The sequence below is a fragment of the Ovis canadensis genome, chromosome 3 (genome assembly GCF_042477335.2).
Source record: "Ovis canadensis isolate MfBH-ARS-UI-01 breed Bighorn chromosome 3, ARS-UI_OviCan_v2, whole genome shotgun sequence".
Classification (NCBI taxonomy): Eukaryota; Metazoa; Chordata; class Mammalia; order Artiodactyla; family Bovidae; genus Ovis; species Ovis canadensis.
The window spans coordinates 141,164,438-141,192,344 of NC_091247.1; the positions used below are offsets into that span (position 1 = coordinate 141,164,438).

Consider the following 27,907-nt stretch of genomic DNA (forward strand, 5'->3'; position numbering starts at 1 on the left):
TTATGGAGTTGCAAGTAAGACAGCAGAACCTAAGGCTATAAGGACCTGTCCGAGTGGAATATTTATATTAAATGTGCCTTTATTGCTTGACTGGTAGAGTTGCTCTGTCAGCCACTTTTGGTTGAAGGATGGTGCGCTATAGACACCAGGAAAATTTTTTCGACCACAGCCATATCCGTAACTGGTAATTCCCATTACAAAATATCGTTTACGTTCTGGTAGGTAGCACATTAATGGTCCACCACTATCACCCTATTAAAAAAGTCCCAAAATAGTATTAGTTACTTCCAGTAGTCTTTAAACAGCAATAAATCTGGAATAAATTAATCACATTAATTATATATTTATATAAATATACATTTTTAAACTTCTAACTTATAAAGATGCATAGATTTTCAGTTTTATATTCCAACTGAAACAGGTATTCAGTCTGGCCTGTTATTTCTGAGGAACCATATAGCTGGTGGATAAATTTTCCACCTGCATAGTTTTGAACCAAAATACTATAATCAAATTGTTTGGATTTTTTAATGTAGTTACTCAGGAGGAATATAATTTAGGAGTTGTGCAAAATACTATAAATATTGTCTATTAGAATACTTGTATTAATGCTATGTAGGAATGGTAGAACTAAGATAAATAATGGATTCATTTAGGTGTGTGTGTGGTTTGCTAACTAGAGGACAGGAGTGAACGGGCATCTTGCAAGACACGGCATCCTTCTAAGTGTTGACATTAACTGGTGCAGGATCATAGGAATAAATAGCTAAGCATGCAATGCAGGAGACCGGGGTTCGATCCCTGAGTCAGAAAAATCCCCTGGAGAAGGGCATGGCAACCCACTCCAGTACTCTTGGCTGGAGAATTCCATGGACAGAGGAGCCTGGTGGGTTACAGTTCATGGGATCACAGAGTCAACATGACTGAGCAGCTAACATTTAATAGTATTAAAATAACAAATCTTTGTCATAGTTTATACTAGACTGTTAATACACCAAAACACCATTACTGAAGAGTATTAATCATTCAAAACAATAAGGACACTAAGATAACTGTTTAATGCTTAAAGTTTAAGGACAGTGTTTCTAAGGTGTTTTCAAATTCTCTATATAAGGAAAGCATTAAAAAATTATTTTTTGACGATGAGAATGTTTCATTTATGAATGCAATTAAATTAGATTGATTTCTTCTATTCAGTAAGATTTTTAAGGAAAAGGATACCGGAAAGATAAACCCTGAAGAGCAGAAATCAAAATGAGTAGGAAAAGATCAGAGCATGGGACACTGTTTGGGAGCGATGTGCTGGTAGATTTAGAAGCAGTGAAGAAAAAAAAGGAATAAAGAAAGATTTAAAAGCCACAAGGAACAAAACAAAAAAAAGATACATTTGATTTTGTAAAAAAAATCAAAGATGGGAATTCGCTGGTGGTCCAATGGTTGAGAATCCACCTGCTGATACAGGGGACATGGGTTTGAGCCCTGGTTCTGGAAAATTTCACAAGGTGCAGGGCAACTCAGCCTGTGTGCCGCAACTACTGAGCCTGCTCTAGAGCCTGCACGCTGCACCTACTGAAGCCTGCACCCGCTAGAGCCCGTGCCCTGCGACAAGAGAAGCCACTCCGGTAAGAAGCCTGTGCACTCTGACTGGAGAGCGTCCCGCCCTTGCTGCAACCGGAGGAGCCCATGTGCAGAAAGAAGACCCAGGGCAGCCAAAACAGACAGTGAGATACATTAAAGACACGATGGGACTTCCCTGGTGGTCTAGTGGCTAAGACTCTGTGCTCCCATCCAGGGGGCCTGAGTTCAATCCCTAGTCAGGGAACTAGATCCCACTTCCCAGATCTGCGAGTTCAATTGCCACAACTGAAGATCCCGCAATGAAGGCTGAAGATCCCAGTGCCACAATTAAGACCTAGCGCAGCCAAGTGAATATTAAAAAAAAAAAAAAATCAAAGACAGCCCTTCCCTGGTAGCCCAGCGGTGAAGAATCTGCTTGCCAGTGCAGGAGACACGGGTTGATCCTCAGTCAAGGAAGACCCCACATGCTGTGGAGAAACTAAGCCCATGTACCAGAACTACTGAGCCTGTGCGCTAGATCCTGGGAGCTGCATGTGCTGAGCCACGTGCCACAACTACTGAAGTCTGCATGCCTAGAGCTCTTGCTGTGCAACAAGAGAAGCACCACAATGGGAAGCCTGCACACTGCAACAAAGAGTAGCTCCTACTCAACAACTAGAGTAAAGCCTGCGTAGCAGTGAAGATCCAGCACAGCCAAAAATAAAATTGTTTTTAAAAATCATTAAATGGAACAGAAACAAACCACAGACATGGAAAATAAACTTATGATTACCACAGGGGAAAGGGATATAGAGAGGAATAAATTATTTAGAAGTATGGGATTCACAGATACAAACTGCTATACATAAAATAGATAAGCAACAAGGATTTCAGTATCTTGTCATAACAATAATGGAAAATAGTCTGGAAAAGTATACACATATTACTGAATCAATTTGCTGTACACTTGAAACTAATACAGTATTGAAAATCAATTGTATTTCTATTTTAAAAAAGACAGACAATAACAAGTGCTGACAAGAATGTGGAGAAATTAGAAACCCAGATAATCATGATGGTGTGATCATTCACCTAGAGCCAGACATCCTGAAATGTGAAATCAAGTGGGCCTTAGGAAGTATCACTAGGAACAAAGCTAGTGGAGGTGATGGAATTCCAGTTGAGCTATTTCAAATCCTAAAAGATGATGCTGTGAAAGTGCTGCACTCAATATGCCAGCAAATTTGGAAAACTCAGCAGAGGCCACAGGACTGGAAAAGATAGTTTTCATTCCAATCCCAAAGAAAGGCAATGCCAAAGAATGCTCAAACTACTGCACAATTGCACTCATCTCACTTCCCTGGTGGCTTAGAGGTTAAAGTGTCTGCCTGCAATGAGGGAGACCTGGGTTCAATCCTTGGGTTGGGAAGATCCTTTGGAGAAGGAAATGGCAACCCACTCCAATATTCTTGCCTGGAGAATCCCATGGACAGAGGAGCCTGGTGGGCTACAGTCCACGGGGTCGCTAAGAGTAGGACACGACTGAGCGACTTCACTTTCACTTTCACATACTAGCAAAGTAATGCTCAAAATTCTCCAAGCCAGGCTTCAACAGTACATGGACTGTGAACTTCCAGATGTTCAGTCTGGTTTTAGAAAAGGCAGAGGAACCAGAGATCAAGTTGCCAACATCCGCTGGATCATCGAAAAAGCAAGAGAGTTCCAGAAAAACATCTATTTCTGCTTTATTGACTATGCCAAAGCCTTTGACTGTTTGGATCACAATAAACTGTGGAAAATTCTGGAAGAGAAAGGAATACCAGACCACCTGACCTGCCTCTTGAGAAATCTGTATGCAGGCCAGGAAGCAGCAGTTCGAACTGGACATGGAACAACAGACTGGTTCCAAATAGGAAAAGGAGTACGTCAAGGCTGTATATTGTCACCCTGCTTATGTAACTTATATGCAGAGTACATCATGAGAAACCCTGGGCTGGAAGAAGCATAAACTGGAATCAAGATTGCCGGGAGAAATACCAATAACCTCAGATATGCAGATGACACCACCCTTATGGCAGAAAGTGAAGAACTACAGAACCTCTTGATGAAAGTGAAAGAGGAGAGTGAAAAAGTTGGCTTAAAGCTCAACCTTCAGAAAACTAAGATCATGGCATCTGATCCCATCACTTCATGGCAAATAGATGGGGATCCAGTGGAAACAGTGGCAGACTTTATTTGGGGGGGCTCCAAAATCACTGCAGATAGTGACTGCAGCCATGAAATTAAAAGACATTTACTCCTTGGAAGGAAAGTTATGACCAACCTAGACAGCATATTAAAAAGCAGAGACATTACTTTGCCAACAAAGGTCCGTCTAGTCAAGGCTATGGTTTTTCTAGTAGTCATGTATAGATGTGAGAGTTGGACTATAAAGAAAGCTGAGCGCTGAAGAATTGATGCTTTTGAACTGTGGTGTTGGAGAAGACTGTTGAGAGTCCCTTGGACTGCAAGGAGCTCTAATCAGTCCATCCTGAAGGAAATCAGTCGTGAATATTCATTGGAAGGACTGATGTAAAGCTGAAACTCCAATATTTTGGCCACCTGATGCAAAGAGCTGACTTATTTGAAAAGACCCTGATTCTGGGAAAGACTGAAGGCGGGAGGAGAAGGGGACAACAGAGGATGAGATGGTTGGATGGCATCACCAACTCAATGAACGTGAGTTTGAGTAAACTCTGGGAGTTGGTGATGGACAGGGAGGCCTGGCGTGCTGCAGTCCATGGGGTTTCAAAGAGTCAGACTTGACTGAGCGACTGAACTGAACTGATACATTGCTGAGATGGCCAAAAGGCACATGAAAAGATGCTCAACATCACTAATTATCAATGTTAGAGAAATGCAAATCAAAACTACAATGAAGTATCATCTCACACCAGTCACAATGGCCATCATCAGAAAATCTACAAAGAGTAAATACTGGAGAAGGTGTGGAGAAAAGGGAACTCTTCTACACTGTTAGTGGGAATGTAAATTGGTATAGCTACTGTGGAGAACAGTATAGAGGTTCCTTTAAAAATTAAAACTAGAACTACCATATGACTCAGCAATCCCACTCCTGGGCATACACCTAGAGAAAAATATATTTCAAAAAGATTACATGTACTGCAATGTTCGTTGCACCACTGTTTATAATGGCCTAGACACAGAAACAACCTACGTGTTCATCAACAGAGGAATGGATAAAGAATATGTGATACATATATACAATGAAATATTACTCAGCCATTAAAAAAGTAATGCTATTTGCAGCAACATGGATGAACCTAGAGACTGTCATACTGAGTGAAGTAAGTCAGACACAGACAAATATATGATATTGCTTATATGTGAAATCTAAAAAAAAGGAGTACAAATGAACTTGGTTACAAAACAGAATTAGAGTCACAGATGTAGAAAACAAACTTATGGTTAACAGGGGATCAGAGAGGAGGGGTAAATTGGGAGATTGGGATTAACATATACACACGACTAAATTTAAAGCAGATAACTAAAGAACCTGCTGTATAGCATAGGGAACTCTACTCAATATTCTGTAATGACCTATATGAGGAAAGAACCTTTAAAAAGTGAATATACATGTGTGTGTGTGTATATATATAACTGATTCACTTTGCTCTATACCTGAAACTAACACAACATTGCAAATCAACTATATTCCAATAAAAAACAGAAGAAGTCTCATATTGTTGCATAAGAATGTAAAATGGTGTAGGCACTTTGGAATACAGTTTGACAGTTCTTTAAAACGTTAAGAATTGACTCAGCAGTTCCACTCCTAGGTAGAATTTCCAAGAGAAATAAAAACATACTTACACATAAAAACATGTACACAAATATTTATAGCCATGTTATTTGTAATAGCCAAAAAAGCAGAAATAGCTTAAATGTCCATCTACAAATGGATGGATGAATAAAATGTGACATATCCAAACTATGGTATATTATTTGGCAATAAAATGAATAAGGTATTAATACATGCTATAATGGAGACAAACCTTGAAAACATTATGCTAAGTAAAAGAACCTAGTCACAAAAGACCACAAATTGAATGATCCTGTTCATAGGAAACTTCCAGAATAGGCAAATCTCTACAGACTAATGGTTGCCTTAATGGGAAGAGTTTTTTTTTTTTGGGGGGGGTGTGACAAAAGTGTTCTAAAAATTAGATTATGATAATGGTTCACTACTCTAAATATAAAATCCCCCAGTGAGTTTTATACTTTAAATGGGTGAACTGTAAATTGTATCTCAATAAAGGTGGTAATGAAAAAAAAGATTCAAGGCAAATATTTCTTAGGTTGATCGTGATTGTAGAAACCAAGGAATTAGGCAAGCATGGAATAGTTAAAAAGGAGAAAAATAATTTAGACTTGAGAATTAAGACTTCACCAGAAAGTGATCAAAGATTTGTTCAAGTTCCTTTCTGTCTTTAGAAAATATTGCTAAGGAAAAGTATTTGGTCTTACCCTGCAAGAATCAAAAATTCCATCTTCATCACCTGCACAAAATGAAGTGTTCGGAACTATACCGCCATAGCTCCTCTCAGAATTACAGAAACTTCGAGAAATATAATGCACTTCTGCTTCATGTAACTCTTTGGTAGCATTACCTATTAACAACAACAAAAAGAAATACCAGTTAAATTATTTTGGAGAGCAGACATTTTGACAGCAATATAAAATGTTCATGTTCAACAGGTTTTCTTTCCATAGTGACTGATTGAACAATTATGTAAAATTGTATCCAGATATGTATGCATGTATGAATGCCTGGAAATACGGTGAAAGAAAGTCGACAAAGTCTTAATGATAGTTATCTCTAGATAGTAGGAATTTCAGGTTACTTTTTTAAAAATCTTTGCTCTCTTATGTTTCTTGGAGGTCTCACAGAAGGATCTGTAGTGTTACAAAATAAAACTATAAAGATTATCAAGGGCTAAAGAGGTAAATGGGGTCGCAAAGAGTCAGACATGACTGAGCAACTGAACTGAACTGAGAGAGGTAAATGCTGAGGTCAGTCTTATGTTGTAAGTTGTGAATAATTTTAATTAAGTTTTCTAATGACGCTGTCTTGCAAAATGTTGAATGTGAAAATAAAGCAGATTTCTAATTCATGTACTCCCCTAACTTCTCTGCTTATTCTTGAACATAAAGTGGTTCTTTGCTACAGAAAAGATAGGAAGATATAAGATAACACTTCAGATTATTCTAAGATTTATCCACAGAAAAGCTACTGTAACAGCAGCATCTGATACCATCAGGCTGTCTCAGAATTGCAGTTGTCATATGTGGAAGCTGAATATTTTATGTGCGCCACATTCTTCCTTAGCTTTTCAAGTAATAGACATTTTCCCCTTTACTGCAAGTGGGAAAATGACCAAACTGTTCCATTCACAGAATTCCATTCTCCTGGAATTAGTCTAGAGGTGATTATATTTGGTATAAGCCTCGTCAATTGGAATACTTATCCAGCTTTTTTAACTGGAGGTGCCAGAGAAGAATCTGTTTCACCCTAGTCACATGATTAGGTATTAATATAAGTTCAAATCAGCCTGCAGCCATACTTCCACATTTATGAGGACAGGCAGCCTGAGAAAGTAAAGTCAACATGGATAGAGAATAAGAAAAGGAAATAAAAATAAAGTATATCTAATGACATCCAAATTCCTGGATCAAGGCTTCCTAGAGGAAAGATGCATTTCTACCCTTTGTTTTTAAATAATTAAAGTAATACTGGCTGTATATAAAAGAGTATATGTAACATAGACATTAACCAGATATAACAATGAATTCAACATCTGTAAACCTACCACCTGATTTACTAACAATACTAATCCAATGTGATATTGGTGTAGGGTTATTCAAAATAACTAGAGGTTTTTGAAGTAAATAGGAGAAAGAGAGTCCAGAAATAGATGCCTGTGTTTTCTGTTCTGTTCCACTGGTTACTTAGAATATCCTTGCACAAATACAATACTGATCAATTATAAACACCCTCTTCCAAAAACACAAGAGAAGACTCCACACATGGACACCACCAGATAGTAAATACCGAAATCAGATTGATTATATTCTTTGCACAAAGATGGAGAAACTCTATATATAAAGTCAGCAAAAACAAGACCGGGAGCTGACTGCGCCTCACACCACGAACTCCTTATTGCCAAATTCAGACTTATATTGAAGAAAGTAGGGAAAACCACTAGACTATTCAGGTATGACCTAAATCAGATCCCTTATGATTATACACTAGAAGTGATAAACAGATTCAAGGGATTAAATCTGATAGACAGTGCCTGAAGAACTATGAACGGAGGTTCTTGACATTGTACATGAGGCAGTGATCAAGACCATCCCCAAGAAAAAGAAATGCAAGAAGGCAAAATGGTTGTCTGAGGAGGCCATACAAATAGCTGAGAAAAGAAGAGAAACAAAAAAAAAAAAAGGAGAAAAGGAAAGATATACCCATTTGAATGCAGAGTTCCAAAGAGGAGAGATAAGAGAGCCTTCCTCAGTGATCAGTGCAAAGAAATAGAGGAAAACAATAGAATGGGAAAAACTAGAGATCTCTTCAAGAAAATTAGAGATATGAAGGGAACATTTCATGCAAAGATGGACACAATAAAGGACAGAAATGGTATGGACCTAACAGAAGCAGATAAGAAACGGTGGCAAGATTACACAGAAGAACTATACAAAAAAGAATCTTCATGACTTAGATAGCCATGATGTTGTGATCACTCACCTAGAGCCACACATCTTGGAATGCAAAGTCAAGTGGGCCTTAGGAAGCATCACTATGAACAAAGCTAATGGAGGTGATGAATGCCCACTAAGCTATTTCAAACCCTAAAAGATGATGCTGTGAAAGTGCTGCACTCAATATGCCAGCAAATTTGGAAAACTCAGCAGCGGCCACAGGACTGGAAAAGGTCAGTTTTCAAAATGCCAAAGAATGCTCAAACTACGGCAGAATTGCACTCATCTCACACACTAGCAAAGTAATACTCAAAATTCTCAAGCCAGGCTTCAGCAGTACATGAACCATGAACTTCCAGATGTTCAATCTGGTTTTAGAAAAGGCAGAGGAACCAGAGATCAAATTGCCAACATCTGCTGGATCATCAAAAAAGCAAGAGAGCTCCAGAAAAACATCTCCTTCTGCTTTACTGACTAGGCCAAAGCCTTTGACTGTGTGGATTACAACAAACTGTGGAAAATTCTGAAAGAGAAAGGAATACCAGACCACCTGACCTGCCTCTTGAGAAATCTGTATATAGGTCAGGAAGCAACAGTTGGAACTGGACATGGAACAACAGACTGGTTCCAAATCGGGAAAGGCTGTATATTGTCGCCCTGCTTATTTGACTTATATGCAGAGTACATCATGAGAAACGCTGGGCTGGAGAAAGCACAAGCTGGAATCAAGATTGCTGGGAGAAATACCAATAACCTCAGATATGCAGATGACACCACCCTTATGGCAGAAAGTGAAGAGGAACTAAAAAGCCTCTTGAAGAAAGTGAAAGAGGAGAGTGAAAAAGTTGACTTAAAGCTCAACATTCAGAAAACAAAGATCATGCCATCTGGTCCCATCACTTCATGGGAAATGGATAGGGAAGCAATGGAAACAGTGAGAGACTTTATTTTGGGGGGCTCCAAAATCACTGCAGATGGTGACTGCAGCCATGAAATTAAAAGACGCTTGCTCCGTGGAAGAAAAGTTATGACCAACCTAGACAGCATATTAAAAAGCAGAGACACTACTTTACCAACAAAGGTCCATCTAGTCAAAGCTATGGTTTTTCCAGAAGTTATGTATGGATGTGACAGTTGTACTATAAAGAAAGCTGAGCACCAAAGAATTGGTGCTTTTGAACTGTGGTGTTGGAGAAGACTGTTGAGAGTCCCTTGGTCTACGAGGAGCTCCAACCAGTCCATCCTAAAGGAAATCAGTCCTGAATGTTCATTGAAAGGACTGATGCTAAAGCTGAAACTCCAATATTTTGGCCACCTGATGCGAAGAGCTGACTATTGGAAAAGACCCTGATACTGGGAAAGATTGAAGGTGGGAGGAGAAGGGGACAACAGAGGATGAGATGGTTGGATGCCATCACTGAGTCAATGGACATGAGTTTGAGTAAACTTCCCTGGTTATAGACAGAGAAGCCTGGCATCCATGGGGTCGCAAAGAATCGGACACAACTGAGTGACTGAACTGATATACATTATTATATAGTTATAAGGATTTAAGATTATTATTTCTTCTTTGACATAGGAGTTATTTAGTAGTATATTTTAAAGTTTTCAAATGTGTGATTTAAATTTTGGGGGGTCATTTTTAAAGAAGCTTTATTTATGTTTAATTTACATAACAATTCTCACACTGTAAGAAAGCAGCTCAATGATTTTTTGTAAATTTATACCAGGCCCACATCCAGTTTTAGGATACTTCCACTCCAGTGAGTCCTCTCCATGCCAATTGCAGTCAGTTCTCACCTCCAACCTCACCCTCAGAAAATGACTGATAGGATTTCTGTCTCTGTAGGTTTGCCTTTTCTAGGAATTTTGTATAAATATATCAGTTGATCATAAACATAAGTTGGGTTGTTTGGGGGTTTTTTTGGACTCTGTATTGTGTTCCATTGATTTCTGCTATGTTTAACCAACCAGCACTGCAGAAATTCAAAGGGTCATAAGAGACTACTACAAGCAAATATACACCAATAAAATGGATACCTTAGAAGACATGGGCAAATTCTGAGAAAGGTACAATCTCTCAAGACTGAACCAAAAAGAAACCAAATTTGAATTAACAGTACTGAAAGTGAATCAGTAATTTAAAAACTCCCAGCAAACAAACAAATATCCAGGACCAGATGGCTTCACAGTTGAATTCTACAGATATCACAAAAAAGAAAAAATTATAGGGCAGTATCACGGATGAACATAAATGCAAAAATCCTTAACAAAATACTAGCAAACAGAGTCTAACAATGCATTAGGAGGATCATATATCATGACCAAGTGGGATTCAGCCCAGGGATGCAAGGGTTTTCCAAGGTCCATAAATTGATCAGTTTGGTACATTGTGTTAACAAATTGAAAAATAAAAACAATATGACCATCTCAATAGATACAGAAGAATTTTTATAAAATTCAACATCAGTTTACAATAAGAGCTCCCCAGAAAGTGAGCATAGTGGGAACATACTTCAACATAATAAATGCTATAACTAACATCATACTCAATGGTGAAAAGCTAAAAGCATTTCTTCTAAGATGAAGAACAAGACAAGGATGCTCACTCTTGCCACTTTTATTCAACATAGTTTTGGAAGTCTGAGTCACAGCAGTTGAAGAGGAAAAAGAAAGAAAAGGAATCCAGATTGGAAAGGAAGAAGTAAAACTGTCATTATCTGCAGACGACACGATACTACACATAGAAAATTCTAAACATGCTACCAGAAGATAAATCAATACCACACTGTCTTAATGGCTGTAGTTTTTAGTATTAGGTAAATTTAAATTAGGTAGAGTAACTTAGTTTTGTTGTTCTTCAAAAAACTTTTTGACTATTCTAGGTTCTTTGCCTTTCCATATACATTTTAGGATCAACTTGTCAAGTGAAGTGAAGTCGCTCAGTCGTGTCCGACTCTTTGCGACCTCATGGACTGTAGTCTACCAAGCTCCTCTGTCCATGGGATTTTCCGTCCATGGGATTTTCCAGGCAATAGTCCTGAAGTGGAATGCCATTTGTATGAAAAACCTTGCTGGGATTTTGATAGGGATTGCATTGAAAATATGGGTCAATCTGAGGATAATAGCCATATTAACAATATTGAGTCTTTGAATCCATGAATGTGGGATGTCTTTCCATTTATTAGGTCTTCTTTAATTTCCCTGTGTAACATTTTGTAGTTTTAAGTATACATGTTTTGCACATTTTTAGTTTTTTTAAAATCTTAATTGGGATTTGTTGAGCTTCTTTATTATAAATTAAAGTTTTGTGTTGTTTTTCTTTTTCCATGAAATTCAGGTTGTTTGGGGCTATTATTTTCTTCAGCTATTTTTTTGTCCCCATTTTTTCTCTCTTTCCTTTCCAGAAATCCCACTATATGCATGCTGGTATACTTGATGTTGTGCCACAGGCCTCTCTGAGTGTGTTTATTTTTCTTCAAGAATTTTTTCTCTGTTTTCTCTAGATTATATTATTTCTGTTGCTGTAGTTTAAATTCACAGATGTTCTCTTGTGCCATATCAAACCTCTAGAATTTCCATTCGGTTCTTTTTAAAATTGTTTATTTCTCCACAGGCATTCCCTATTTGTTAAGTCATTGTCATCACATTTTTAATTCTTTGGATAATAATTTCTGTTTAATTTGTCAAACTATTTAAAGTGCTTCTTTGAAGTCTTTGCTGTATTCAACATCTAAACCTGTCCAGAGTCAGTATCTATTGACTACTTTTTCCCCCTGAATATAGGGGGGAAATATAGATCACATTTCTGTTTTTTTCTTAGTTTTTTGTATGTCTTACAGTATTTCTGTTGAAAATTGTGCATTTTCAGATTAATGTACTGTAACAACTCTGGGTTTTGTTTCTCTTCTCAACAATGTTGTTGTGTTTTCTTAAAAATAACTTGCCTGGACTTAAATTGTAGAATCTGTGTGTCCCACATTGTGTGACTGTTGATGTCTCTGCTCAGTTTTTTAATTCTGATTTTTACCTTTTAACCTGCCTTCACAGGGCTTACCCATGTGTCTGCATAGTTTACTTATCAGTTAATGATTTTGGCTTTCATCCTCTGCTGATGAATCTATGTATGGTTTGGGGAGTGTGTTCAGAGTTCAGTCAGATTTCAACTCTGCCTTGGTTTTCACTGTATGCTAAGCTCTCTCAGGTTTTTTTTCCCCACATGTGTATACATGTATGTTTCCCAGTAAACCAAGGATGTTTGGAGAGCTTATCTAGCCATTCTGTAGCTGTCTCATTTTGAGGTTCTTCTTGTCAAATTTCTGATCTTTTCCACTCCTGGCTGCATCTAGGATCACAATCCCAGACCAGCAGAGCTGTTTGTTTCCCCTCTTCATCTCTTGCTGAGTCTAATACTTGTTTAAAATTTATTTTTAAAAATTTTTTAGTTTTTTGAATCAATTACTTTTATTGACAGTGCTACTGGCCTGGATTATCAACTACTACTCCAAATCAAGTCCATATCCTTTGGTAGCAAGATCCTTTTCCCTCATGATCCTCATGATCTTGGTAAAGCTATTACACTGACTGATCAGAAAGGGAGTTAGGAGCAGCCACAGCAAGAAAACTACAAGTTCCTCTTTTTACCCAAATTTCTAGATGTTTATAATAAACAAATACTCCTCAATTTATTGTGCATTTTTATTTCTAGGGCTCTGAAATGGTTGCTTTTGACAGTTTTTGAGGTTTTTTTTCCAATTTGTGCTTATGTTGGGGGATGAGGATTTGCCAACCTCCTTATTCCATCATATTCCCATCTCTCTTATTTCTAAATTAATTGTAATCACAGTATATAGTTTGTACATTACCTGTCCTTCGAACTTGGAGATTTTCTTTATGGCCTAGTAAGCAGTCAGTTTTTATAAAGGTTCTACCTGTACTTGAAAAGATGAAAGTGTCTGATTTTGGGGTGCAGAATTTTCTGATTTGGCTATTAAATCAAACTTGCTAATTCAAACATTATAATTTTATTATTATTTTTTTACAACCAACACTTTTATTTGCATTTATTTTTTGCGGTATTTATTCCTAGGCCATAAGTTTTTCTTTCTTCAGTTTCTTCTGGGATATCTTTTTCCTTCTGTGCAGCCTCCTTATCTGGTTTAGGAACAATCTGTTCTTTTTCGGTAAGGATCATCTCAATATGACAGAGTTCATGTAGGGGTTGATCCAACCGTGAACTCTCTAAGTCCTGTGCCACGTCTTGGGGGCTTTGTTCACCTGGATGTGCTCAGTGACCAGAGAATCTACATCTAAGCCCTTAAGTTCAGCATGACTCTGCATTGTTGAGCATGTGCAGTAAACTTTCAGCACTCTTTTTGGGCCGCTGACCCTGCGTCCAGTCCCACTGTTTGGCCTGTGCATACCTCCAGCTCCACCGTTGTAACGACAGAATGGCACACATTTCTTCTTTAAAGTGACATCCTCAGATACTTGCTGGCTTTTTGGATGTGCATACCCTTTATGGCCTGGGCAGTTCTACAAATGTTCTTAAAGTGAACACGAACATTTGAACCTCCTGATTTGCATGATTTTGTGGGGTTTTCTGGGTCGAATGAATAGAGCACCATTTTTAGAGGTCACTTCAGGCCGCTTACTGGAAAGGCAAACATTGTAAATCTTTACTAATTTTCCATCTGCTTAATATGCCAATAATAAAAGAGTTGTGTGAAAATTCCCTACTATCATAAGGAAGTTATAATGTTTGTCATACAATTCTATTTTTCTTTAATATTGTCTGCAGAGACTGTTTTCTATGTTTTTTTATTCCTTCCATTAGTTCAGATAGTCAATTTTTTGTGCACCTTTGTGCACTATAGAAAATACATAGCAATCAACCTGTTTGATACTAAACAGTACACTAAATAAAAAGGATACTAAATTTGATTCCTGATAGCCAGAAGCTTATCGTTTAAGATAAGCAAATCTGCCACAGAACTTGCTTTATCACCTAGGAGTCTCAGAAACTATAGAAACACTTGGAACCATCATTCTCTCTGAGAAAGTCTAAAAGTTTAAGTGTCTTGGCATGTAGGCATGTATAACAAAAGAAGTCTCTATTTCTGCTTTGGAAGATAAATTTCTCTCTCCCACAAGGAAGAAAAAAACATAGAAAATTAAAACACATTTTCTTTTCACTGGTTTATAAAGACCTACTGTTTAAACTCATGATATAAAGAGATATAAAGACATACATAAAAGAATTCACCCTCTGCCAATTATCAGGAAAATCTATATCAGCAAAATTCAGATTATAATTACCTTCTTCTTCTGTTCTTCCCCAGCCACTTATAAAACATGTTGTGTTTCTGTTTAGTCTTTGGAAAACACCAAAAGGTAGACAAATAGGCTGAATGTAATTATTATAACGCACTGCTTTTTTTAAGTGAAAAAGTGCAATATCATTATCATAAGACTCCACGTTGAAGTCTGGGTGGATAATGATTGCATTAACTTTGATCTTCTTGCTGTGTGGCTCACTCCCTTTTACATTATTAGTTCCAATCACAGCTCTCCACATTACAGGATTTCTGAAAGAAAGTAAATGCTTTTGTTATAAACATGTTTATTTAAGTAAATATTCTTTTTCTCCCACTAGTTTTTGTTTTTCTCAGGTTAGATTAATAACAACAAAAAAAATTAATCCTACTTTCATCTGACAAAGTCATATGATGGAAAAACCTAACTACTGTGATGTAGAAAAGGAGAAAAAGATCAGTGGAACAGAAAGTCTCAAACGGATTCAAGTACCTGAGAATTTAATATATGGTAGCAGTTCTTATCAATGGACAAATGGATGAATTATTCAATACATGATATTGGAACTAACAAGTTAGAAAAGTGAAATAAAATTAAATCTCTGAAAAATATTAAACAGTAAAATAAACTCCAAATGGATTAAATATTTAAATACACAGATCTTTTAAATAAAAACTTATCTTTCAGAGATACATAAAGTGGTATGTCTGAGATTTCTTTCAAAATAATTGAAGGGGGAGTTGGCAAGAATAAAGATGAAATAAGATTAGGCATGAGCTGATGAACTGAAGCTGCATAATATGTATTGGGAATTCACTAAACTATTTACTTTTTAACATTTTTGAAATCCTTGAATAAAACATTTGGATATTAAATTAGGATGAGAGGTTTAAAACTTAAACCAGACAGAAAATATAGATGAATATACAACTTTGATGTTGGGAAGGACTTTATATATTCCACTGGACTGTATCTTTGTGAGAAAGGACTTTATAAAGCAAGACACTAAATGTAAAAGAAGCAACTAATGGATCTCAAACTACCGCACCATTGCACTCATCTCACATGCTAGTAAAGTAATGCTCAAAATTCTCCAAGCCAGGCTTCAGCAATACGTGAACCATGAACTTCCAGATGTTCAAGCTGGTTTTAGAAAAGGCAGAGGAACCAGAGATCAAATTGCCAACATCCGCTGGAACATCGAAAAAGCAAGAGAGTTCCAGAAAAGCATCTATTTCTGCTTTACTGACTATGCCAAATCCTTTGACTGTGTGGATCACAATAAACTGTGGAAAATTCTGAAAGAGAAAGGAATACCAGACCACCTGACCTGCCTCTTGAGAAACCTATATGCAGGTCAGGAAGCAATAGTTAGAACTGGACATGGAACAACAGACTGGTTCCAAATAGGAAAAGGAGTACATCAGGGCTGTATATTGTCACCCTGCTTATTTAACTTATATGCAGAGTACATCATGAGAAATGCTGGGCTTGAAGAAGCACAAGCTGGAATCAAGATTGCTGGGAGAAATATCAATAACCTCAAATATGCAGATGACACCACCCTTATGGCAGAAAGTGAAGAACTACAGAACCTCTTGATGAAAGTGAAAGAGGAGAGTGAAAAAGTTGGCTTAAAGCTCAACATTCAGAAAACTAAGATCATGGCATCTAGTCCCATTACTTCTTGGCAAATAGATAGGGAAACAGTGGAAACAGTGTCAGACTTTATTTTGGGGGGCTCCAAAATCACTGCAGATGGTGACTGCAGCCATGAAATTAAAAGACACTTGCTCCTTGGAAGGAAAGTTATGACCAACCTAGACAGCATATTCAAAAGCAGAGACATTACTTTGCCAACAAAGGTCCATCTAGTCAAGGCTATGGTTTTTCCAGTAGTCATGCATGGATGTGAGAGTTGGACTATAAAGAAAGCTGAGTGTTGAAGAATTGATGCTTTTGAACTATGGTGTTGGAGAATACTCTTGAGAGTTCCTTGGACTGGAAGGAGATCCAACCAGTCCATCCTAAGGGAGATTAGTCCTGGGTGTTCATTGGAAGGACTGACGCTAAAGCTGAAACTCCAATACTTTGGCCACCTGATGAGGAGAGCTGACTCATTTGAAAAGACCCTGATGCTGGGAAAGACTGAGGGCCAGAGGAGAAGGGGATGACAGACGATGAGATGGTTGGATGGCATCACCGACACAATGGACATGGGTTTGGGTGGACTCTGGGAGTTGGTGATGGACAGGGAGACCTGGCATGCTGCGGTTCATGGGGTTGCAAAGTCGGACTCAACTGAGCGACTGAACTGAACTGAACTTTTAAATAATGTTTCTTTTCTTTCTTGAATTAAATTATCTTTATTTTAAAGATAAAGATAAAATTAATTTATCTTCCTTGAATTAAAATTTTTTTGTTTTATTGAGAAATAATTGACATACATCATTGTATAAGATTAAGGTGTACTGCATATTGGTTTGATCTACATATATTGTAATATGATTACAATAGGTTTAATTAACATCCATAATCTCATTTATATGCAATAAAAAGGAAAGAAAAACCATTCTCCTTGTGGTGAAAACTCTTAGGATATACTCTGTTAATAATTTTCCTGTATATCATACAGCAGTCTTAACTATACTCATCATGTTGTATGTTATATTCCTAGTTCTTATTTACCTTATGATGGAAGTCTGTACCTTTGACTACCTTTCCTCCAATATCCCTTCTCCGCACAGCCTGCCTCTGGGAACAGCCACAAATCTCATCTCTTTTTCTCTAAATTTGGTGGGGATTTTTTGTTTTTCTTGGATTCTACTTATGAGAACATGCAGTATGAATTTTTCTGTCAGACTTATTTCACTTATCATGATGCCTTCAAGATCCATCCACAGTGTCACAAATGGTAGGATTTCCTCATTATTTATGGCTAAATTACACACACACACACCCACACACACACACCATATTTCTTTACTTTTTTATCCATTCATCCATCGCTTGTCACTTAGAAGCTGTTGTAAATAATTCTGCTATAAACATGGGGTGCAGATATCTTTTCAAGTTAATATTTCACTCCTTTTGGATATTGTCCCAGAGATAGAATTGCTGGATCATGTTATAGTACTATTTTTAATTTTTTGAGGACCCTCCATACTGTTTTTCCATAGTGAATGTACCAATTTACACACTCCCATATGCAGTTCACAAGTGTTCCTTTTCCTCCACATCCACACTAGCATTTGTTAGCTGTCTTTTTTCATGATGGTCATTGTAAGGTAATATTTCGTTGTGGTTTTAATTTACATTTCCCTAATGACTAGTGAGCTGAGCATCTTTTCAGGTACCTGTTGACCATTCATTTATCTTCTCTGGAAAAATATCTATTCAGATTCTATACCCATTTAAAAAATCTTATGATCCTTTGTATTTCTGTGGTATAAGTTATACTATGTCCTTTTGCACTTATAAGTTTGTTGTTTGGGTCCTCCCTCTTTTTTCCTTGGTAAGTAAGGGTTTTTCAATTTTGTCTATCTTTTCAAAGAACCAACTCTTAGTTTGGTTAATGTTTTATATATTTTTGGTATCTATTTAACACTGTGCTGATCTTTATCATTTCCTTCCTTCTAATTTTAGGTTCAGTTTCTTCTTTTTCTAGTTCCTTCAGGTACAGAGGTAGGTTCTTTATTTGGTATCATCTTCCTTCTTAATATATGCATTTATTGCCATGAACTTCTCTCTTAGAACTGCTTTTGCTGCATAAGTTGTGTTTCCATTTTTGTCTCAAAATCCTTTTAAAATTCCTCTTTTAGTTTCTTTTTTGATCCATTGGTTTCCTAGGAGAGTATTGTTTAATTTCCATGTATTCATGCATTTTCCAATTTTCCTCTTTTTATTGATTTCTACTTTCATCCTATTGTGGTCAGAGAAGCTCCTTGGTATGATTTCGGTCTCCTTGAATTTGCTGACTTGTTTTGTGGCCTAACATATGGTCTGTCATAGAAAATGTTCCATGTGTACTTGAGAAGAATGTATAATCTGCTACTGTTGGCTAGAAGGTTCTGTCTATGTCTGTTCAGTCCTTCTTGATCTATAGCATTGTTTAAATCTGCTGTTTCCTTACTGATTCTCTCTCTAGATGATCTGTCAATTGTTAAGATCCCCAACTAAAGTCCCCAACTATTACTGAATTGCTATCTATTTCTCCTTTTAACTGTTAGTTCTTGCTTTATATACTTAGACATTCCAAAGTTGGATGCATAAATATTTACTGTTATTATATCTTCTTGATGGCTTGACCCCTTTATTATTGTTGTTCAGTCACTAAGTTGTGTCTGACTCTTTGATGGACTACAGCACAACAGGCTTCCCTGTCCTTTATCATCTTCTGGAGTTTGCACAGATTCATGTGCATTGAGCAGATGATGCTATCTAACCATCTCATCCTCTCCTACCCTCTTCTCCTTTTCCCTTCAATCTTTCCCAGCATCAGGGTCTTTTCCATTGTATGCTGATCTTTTCTTGTCTCTTTTACCATTTTATGCTTAAAGTCTATTTTGTCTAAATACCCTTGCTTTTTAGGAGGTTACCAATTTCTTGAAATATCTTTTTCCATCCCTTCACTCTCAGTCTATATGTGCCTTAAAAATTTTTTTTTAAAATCTATTTGGCTGCTTCAGATCTTTATTGCTGCACATGGGATCTTCATAGCCTCATGTAGGAACTTTCACTGTGATGTGTGTGCTGTCTGGTTGTGGCATGCAGGTTCAGTTGCTCCATGGCATATGAGATCTTAGTTCCCTGGAATTGAACCGCACCCCCTGCATTGCAAGACAAACTCATAACCACTGAACCACCAGGGGAGTCCCCTATGTGTGCCTTTAAAGCTAAAGTGAGTCCCTTGTAGACAGCAAATTGTTGGATAAAGACTTCCTGAACAAACAAAAGCTGAAGGAGTTCATTACTACTAGACTAACCTTACAAGAGAAGTCTAGAAAAACATCTTCTTTTGTTTCATTGACTATGTTAAAGCCTTTGTGTGGATCACAACAAACTGTGGAAAATTCTTAAAGGGATGGGAATACCAGACCACCTTACCTGCCTCCTGAGAAACCTGTATGCAGGTCCAGAAGCAACAGTTAGAACTGGACATGGAACAATGGACTGGTTCAAAGTTGGGAAAAGAGTACGTCAAGGCTGTATATTGTCACCCTGCTTATTTAACATATATGCAGAGTACATCAGGTGAAATGCTGGGCTGGATGAATCACAAGCTGGAATCAAGATTGCTGGGAGAAATATCAACAACCTCAGATATGTAGATGATAACCACCCTAATGGCAGAAAGTGAAAAGAAACTAAAGAGCCTCTTGATGAGGGTGAAAGAGGAGAGTGAAAAAGCCGGCTTAAAACTCAACATTCAGAAAACTAAGACCATGGCATCTGGTTCCATCACTTCATGGCAAATAGATGGGGAAACAATGGAAACAGTGACAGACTTTATTTTCTTGGGCTCCAGAATCACTATGGATGGTGACTGCAGCCATGAAATTAAAAGACATTTGCTCCATGGAAGAAAAGCTGTGACAAACCTAGACAGTGTATTAAAAAGCAGAGACATTACTTTGCTGACAAAGGTCTATGTAGTCAAAGCTGTGGTTTTTCCAGTATCATGTATGGATGTGAGAGCTGGGCCATAAAGAAGACTGAGTGCCGAAGAATTGATGCTTTTGAATTGTGGTGTTGGAGAAGACTCTTGAGTCCCTTGGACAGCAAGGAGATCAAGCTAGTCAATCCTAAATGAAATCAACCCTGAATATTCATTGGAAGGACTGATGCTGAAGCTGAAGTACCAGTCCTTTGGCCACCTGATGTGAAGAGCTGACTTACTGGAAGAGACCCTATGCTGGGAAAGGAATGGAAACCCACTCCAGTATTCTTGCCTGGAGAATTTCATGGAAAGAGGAGCCTGGCAGGCTATAGTCCATGGGATCGCAAAGAGTCAGGCATGATTGAGTGACTAACACATTTACTGATACTAGGAAAGATTGAAGGCAGGAGGAGAAGGAGGTAACAGAGGACAAAATGGTTGGATGGCATCACTGACTCAATGGACATGAATTTGAGCAAACTCTGGAAGATGGTGAATGGCCTGGGAAGACTGGCATGCTACAGTCCGTGGGGTCGCAGGGTCAGACACAACTGATTGACTGAATAACAGCCTTACAAGAAGTGCTAAAGGAAGTTCTTTGAGTGAAAGTAAAAGGACACTAATCAACATCATAAAGACATTAAAAGGGTGCAAAATTCATGGATAATGGTAAACATACAGTCAAACTTACATTCTGTAACTTGGTAATAGTGGCACATAATTTACTTGCAACTTTAGTTTAAAAGTTAAATTAATGTAGTAAAAATAATCATAAGTATAATCATCCATTAGTTACATAAAAATACATAAATCATGACAGCAGTATCCTAGAATGTGAGGTGGAGGAAAAGCTAAAGTGTAAAGTTTAGGAATTCTATTGAAGTTGTAACAGCTTGAAATATGGTGTTATAATTTTAAGATAGTTTGTGTAAACTTCTTGATAATCTCAAGGGAAAGACGTAGCAATTACACAAAAGGACACAATAAAGAAGTCAAAGCAACATTAGCATATGTAAAACAGATAGTGGGAAGTTGCTGTATAACACAGGAATCCCAACCCTGTGCTCTGTGTCAAGAGGGCAGGGACATATGTATACTTATGGCTGATTCACGTTGTTGTATGGCAGAAACCAACACAACTTTGTAAAACAATTATTCTCCAATTAAAAATAAATTTAAGAAAAGAAGTCAAGGCATATTGATACCAAAAGACATCAAACCACATGCACACACAAAACAGCAGGCTAATAAACAAGGAATAATGGATCTATTAAAAAAAAAAAAAACAGAAAACAATTAACAAAATGGCAATAGTAAGTCCTTACCTATCAATAATTACTTTAAATGTAAACAGATTAAATCCTCCATCAAATGACAAAGAATAGCTAAATCAGTTTATATTACTTACTGTGTGGATCACCACAAACTGGAAAATTCTTAAAGAGACAGGAATACCAGACCACCTTACCTGCCTTCTGAGAAACCAATATGTAGGACAAGAAGCAACAGTTAGAACCAGACATAGAACCTGACTGGTTCAAAACTGGGAAAGGAGTACATCAAGGCTGTATATTGTCACCCTGCTTATTTAACTTAAACGCAGAGTATATCATGCAAAATGCTGGGCTGGATGAAGCACAAGCTAGAATCAAGATTGCTGGGAGAAATATTAATAACCTCAGATATGCAGATGACACCATCCTTATGGCAGAAAGTGAAGAACAACTAAAGAGCCTTTTGATGAGGGCAAAAGAGGAAAGTGAAAAAGCTGGCTTAAAACTCAACATTCAGAAAACTTAGACCATGGCATCTGGTTCCATCATTTCATGGCAAATAGATGGGGAAACAATGGAAACAGTGACACACTTTATATTTTTGGGCTCCGAAATCATTGCTGATGGTGACTGCAACCATGAAATTAAAAGATGCTTGCTCCTTAGAAGGAAAGTTATGACCAACCTAGACAGCATATTAAAAAGCAGAGACATTACTTTGCCAACAAAGGTCCATCTAGTCAAGTCTATGGTTTTTCCAGGAGTCATGTATGGATGTGAGAGTTGGACTATAAAGAAAGCTGAGCACTGAAGAATTGATGCTTTTGAACTGTGGTGTTGGAGAAGACTCTTGAGAGTCCCTTGGACTGCAAGAAGATCCAACCAGTCAATCCTAAAGGAAATCAGTCCTGAATATTCATGGAAGGACTGATGCTGAAGTTGAAGCTCCAATACTTTGGCTACCTGATGCTAAGAACTGACTCCTTGGAAAAGACCCTGATGCTGGAAAAGACTGAAGGCAGGAGAGAGAATGACAGGATGAGATGGTTGGATGGCATCAGCAACTCAATGAACATGAGTTTAAGCTCCAGAAGTTGGTGCTGGACAGGGAAGCCTGGAGTGCTGCAGTCCATGGGGTCACAAAGAGTTGGACATGACTGAGCAACTGAACTGAAGTGACTTCAATTTATATTCAGACCATAAGATTAAGAAAGCAAGTTATATACACTGAAAACTATAAAACTTTGCTAAAAAAAATTAAAGATGATGTAAATAAATGGAAGGACATCCCTTGTTCATGTACTAGAAGACTTAATACTGTTAAAAATGACAATACTACACAGAATGCTCCATAGAGTCAATGCAGTACCTATACCAATATCAATGTTTTTGCAGAAATTAAAAAAAAAATCCTAAAATTCATAGGGAATATCAAAAGACCCCAAGAACCCAAAATAAACCTGAAAAAGAAGAATGAAGTTGGAGGATCATATCTCTAGTTTTCAAAACTTAATGAAAAGCTACAGTAATCAAAACAGTGTGGTACTAGCATAAGGGCAGACATATATGGCAATGAAAAGACTAGAGAGCCCAGAAACACACTCTTGCATATGTGGTCAGGTGATTTTCGACAAGAGTGCCAAGACTATTCAATGGAGAAAGGAAAGACTTTTCAGCAATGGTGCTGGGAAAATTGGATATCTACATACAAAAGAATGAAACTGGATTCTTACTTTATAGCATATGCAAAAGTTAAGTCAACACAGATCAAAGACCTAAGTGTAAGAATAAAGCTATATAACTCTTAGAAGAAAACACAGAAGAAAAGCTTCATGATATTGGATTTGGCAATGATTCTCAGATGTGACATCAAACATAAAATAACAAAAGAAAAAAATAAATTGGAGTTGGTCAAAGTTAAAAGTTTTGCATAAAAGGACACTATTAATAGAGTGAAAAGACAACTCACAGAATTTGAGAAAATGTTTGCAAATCATATATATTTCAGTCAGTCAGTTCAGTCGCTCAGTCATGTCTGACTCTTTGCGACCCCATGAATCACAGCATGCCAGGCCTCCCTGTCCATCACCAACTTCTGGAGTTTACCCAAACTCATGTCCATCGAGTCGGTGATGCCATCCAGCCATCTCATCCTCTGTCGTCCCCTTCTCCTCCCGCCCACAATCCCTCCCAGCATCAAAGTCTTTTCCAATGAGTCAACTCTTTGCATGAGGTGGCCAAAGTATTGGAGTTTCAGCTTCAGCATCAGTCCTTCCAATGAACACCCAGGACTGATCTCCTTCAGAATGGACTGGTTGGATCTCCTTGCAGTCCAAGGAACTCTCAAGTCTTCTCCAACACCACAATTCAAAAGCATCAATTCTTCTGTGCTCAGTTTTCTTTATCGTCCAACTCTCACATCCATACACAACTACTAGAAAAACCATAGACTTGACTAGATGGACCTTTGTTGGCAAAGTAATGTCTCTGCTTTTTAATATGCTGTCTAGGTTGGTCATAACTTTCCTTCCAAGGAGTAAGCGTCTTTTAATTTCATGGCTGCAGTCACCATCTGCAGTGGTTTTGGAGCCCCAGAAAAGAAAGCCCATCACTGTTTACACTGTCTCTCCATCTATTTGCCATGAAGTGACGGGACCGGATGCCATGATCTTTGTTTTCTGAATGTTAAGCTTTAAGCCAACTTTTTTATTCTCCTCTTTCACTTTCATCAAGAGGCTCTTTAGTTCCTCTTCACTTTCTGCCATAAGGGTGGTGTCATCTGCATATCTGAGGTTATTGATATTTCTCCCAGCAGTCTTGATTCCAGCTTGTGCTTCTTCAAGCCCAGCATTTCTCATGATGTACTCTGCATATAAGTTAAATAAGCAGGGTGACAATATACAGCCTTGATGTACTCCTTTTCTTATTTGGAACCAGTCTGTTGTTCCGTGTCCAGTTCTAACTGTTGCTTCCTGACTTGCATACAGAACATGATGCATGGTGCAGCCAAAAATAAAACAAACTTTAAAAAAAGGAAGAAAAAATACGATGGCCAGAAAGCACATGGAAATATGCTCACCATCACTAATCATTAGGGAAATGTGAATGAAAACCACAATGAGATACCACTTCACACTCATTCAGATATTTACCACAGTAACAGTGTAAGTAGTATAAGTAATGAACCAAGGATATGGAGACTGATATTCTGAATCTACTTCTAATCAGTGGGGAGTAGTATTGGGAGACAGAAAGAAACAAATTTAAGAGATACTGCAGAGAGTCAACTAACCCTCTGGGTAATGGAACTGTTGGTGAAACTATAATCTAAGAAAATAGAGAAGGGAAAGAATTAGAAGATTTTAAAATTTCATGTTTTAACTTCTTGAGAATGTGACTCCAATATATATGTACAGGAGGGAGCTGGAAATATGACTCAGCTGGAGAGACTTGGGAGTTACTAGCACATGATGACTCCTAAAATGAGTCTCATCTCATTTCTGAGATGAGACATCTCTCAGAAAGAGTTCAGATGATAAGGCAAGAGGATAGAAGGTGAAACTCTTGAAAATACTGTCATTTAAAACATGACAAGGACTTCCCTGGTCCAGTGGTTCAACCCCACACTTCCAATGCAGAGGGTGTGAGTTGGATCCCTGGTCAGGGAATTAAGATCCTACAAGCCACGTGGCACAGCCAGAAAGAAAGAAGAGAACAGTAATCAACTTTGCCAAATGTTATAGAGATAAAATAGGATGAGGATTGAGTGGAGCTCATTGGATTTGACATGGAGGTAGGTCTTTAATAGCGTGTTCTAGCCACAGAAATCAGATTGCAACTGGGATTTTATGAGTCAATGCAAGTGAAACAAAAGGAGCCTTTTTTTCAAGGAATCTAGTAGTGAAAAGAAGAACAGGAACAGGTAGGGTTCGTTTGTTTGTTAAATAATGGTGAGTTGAGCTACATGTTTGAAAGCTGTAGGGAAGAAACGAGGAAAATATTGAAAAATACTAAAGAGACAGTGAGATATAATGAAACAGCTTAGATTTGAGAATAGGTTTAAATCAATATATTGCCACTTTACAGCAGTGTGATCTTGGGCAAGTTACCAAATCTTTCTGATCTCTGGATTCCTCAAGTGTGAAATGAAGGTAACAGCAATTTCAGAGGGCTACTGGGAGGGTTCAGTTCAGTTCAGTCGCTCAGTCGTGTCTGACTTTATTTAAATACAGAATTCTATGTAACATCCTTAAACAGTACCTAATCTCAGAGCAGGTCTTTGATAAATAGTTGTTTTAAGAAGGAATAAGGGACAGCTGATGTAAGATTTAGAAAATGAAGGGGAACAGGAATAGAAGTGGCAGACTTTTCTGAAACAGGAGGAACTCCTAAAAAATATACTCAGTAATGTTGACTTCTTCAGCATCTTGCCCAATTCCTAGTATATAACATATATTGAGTAAATTTTTGTTGAGTGAAAAGGTAAAAATATCAATAAGATTTAGCCTTGAGAACTGTTAGGTAGAAAATTAATACTATCTTCAAATGCTTGGAAGAGGAATGAAATTGAATACATATGGCTTCAACAGGCAGAACAAAAGTCAAGACACTTATTCAGCATAAGGAAAGGCTTTCTAAGAAAAAAAGCTGTACAAAATTTAAATGAGGTTCTTTCCAAGGTTCATCATCACAAAAGGTATTTTAAGTAGCAAGCCAAATGGTATAGTTATGGTCATGTGTGTGGATTTCCATTCTGACACACCTGGATTTGATCCCTGATTTTGTTGCTTTCCAGGCAGGGTCTCTCTCTAGCAAAGACTGGTTGCGGGGAGTAGTGGAAATTGTGTATGACAAAATGCCTGGCTCAATGCATTAAAGAACAATTATTTCAGACTAGAGAACCCTTCATTTCAGTACTGTAAGAAGGATGCAACTATAGGACAGAGAATTGAACTAAACCCTTATAATACCTCTATGAACTCTAAGATTCTGTGACAGTATAACACAGCTATATTATTTGATCAAGTTGGTACATCTAGTAGGTTCTGGAACCTTACTTAAAACCACTGCACCATAAAGAGTCAGAGGAGGACTAGGATACAGGTTGCCCCTCTCCAAATGTGTTAGTCTCCCCACCGTGTCCAAGGAACAGACCAGTAAAGGTGCAATGTCAGGACTTAATAGGTGAGAAGAGCTTCAAAATATCCCCTAAAGGAATAAAGTAGGAATGTTCTGAATACATACGTAGCGTCCTTAGTGCAGTGGGCAGCCGTGAGGACCCATCTATTTTTCACTAAGCTTCCCGCACATACATGAGCACCAGATCTGCCGGAATGAATCTGTAGGCTAACTAGCCACGGCCATGCGCCAGTTTGAGCCTCTCTGCCCCCTACAATCCGAGACCCCTTGAACATACGCATAAGTGGTGCTATTCCACAATCTAAAAATAAAAATGATATATTATTTGAACTGAACATATTATTATATGTATTAGTTTCTAATCTTAATACATTAATATAATCTTTAAATTCCTATTTAAAAAAAAACTGATAGAGCAAGCTGGATACCTAAGCTATGTCCATAGTTTGACAAAAAAAAATCTTAGCGAGTTAAACATGATGTCAAATTGCTTATAAATAGATATCAAATAAGCTCAATTCATGAATTTTAAAACTTTACTTCTGAAAAGTGTAATAGTGAGATAAGTTTCTCTGGTCAGGTAACACATTTTTCCCTATCTGAAATGGCAACTGAGAGCTCCTGGGACTGGTGAACCAAGAGCTACAGTTTCTGATACTTGCCATTTAACTTGTGGGGTTAATTTTTCTGAACTGTAGCATGAAAAAGTCACCTAACAGCCCTTTCAGCTTTGAATTTCAATCAACTATTAATCTGTAAAATGGGAACGACACACCCCAGAATATTCTAAGGTGCATATATACAGACGCACAAGTGCGTGGCATTTCTACCGTAAGTACTACTATTACAGTCATTAAAATAGAACTGCTAGGGTCTGTAAATTTTTAGGTAAGGGCAGTTGGTAAAAACAGAAAAGGAGGGCCCCAAATTCAAACACTACTTAAAATGGGACAAACAAAGAAAGGGCGACTGACTAAAGAAGAGAACAGCTACTGCCCTTTGAGTCCAACTCTTCCTGTTCCCGGGCCTCGCGCGCCTTCTGTGCTCTGGGCCTGCTGCTCACGGCCTCAGGCCACCCCAGACTGCCAGCCTGTTCCCGCGAGGAGCCGCGCCTACTCCTTTCAGAGAAGAGCGAGTAGTGTTCTGAGCTTATGAGCGCGCTCGCCAGAAACAACAGCGCTGCGCTCAGGAGCCCCAGCGCCAT

General features: G+C 37.8%; 1 protein-coding gene across 1 annotated transcript; it reads right to left on the bottom strand.

The window, feature by feature from the left end:
• TMPRSS12 (transmembrane serine protease 12) lies at positions 1-27,907 on the bottom strand. Its single transcript, XM_069581951.1, has 5 exons — positions 27,697-27,907; positions 26,809-27,004; positions 14,635-14,903; positions 6,085-6,227; positions 1-252 (listed from the first exon to the last, which is right to left on the bottom strand). Exons 1-5 carry the CDS (start codon positions 27,905-27,907, stop codon positions 1-3), a joined length of 1,071 nt encoding a protein of 356 aa, XP_069438052.1.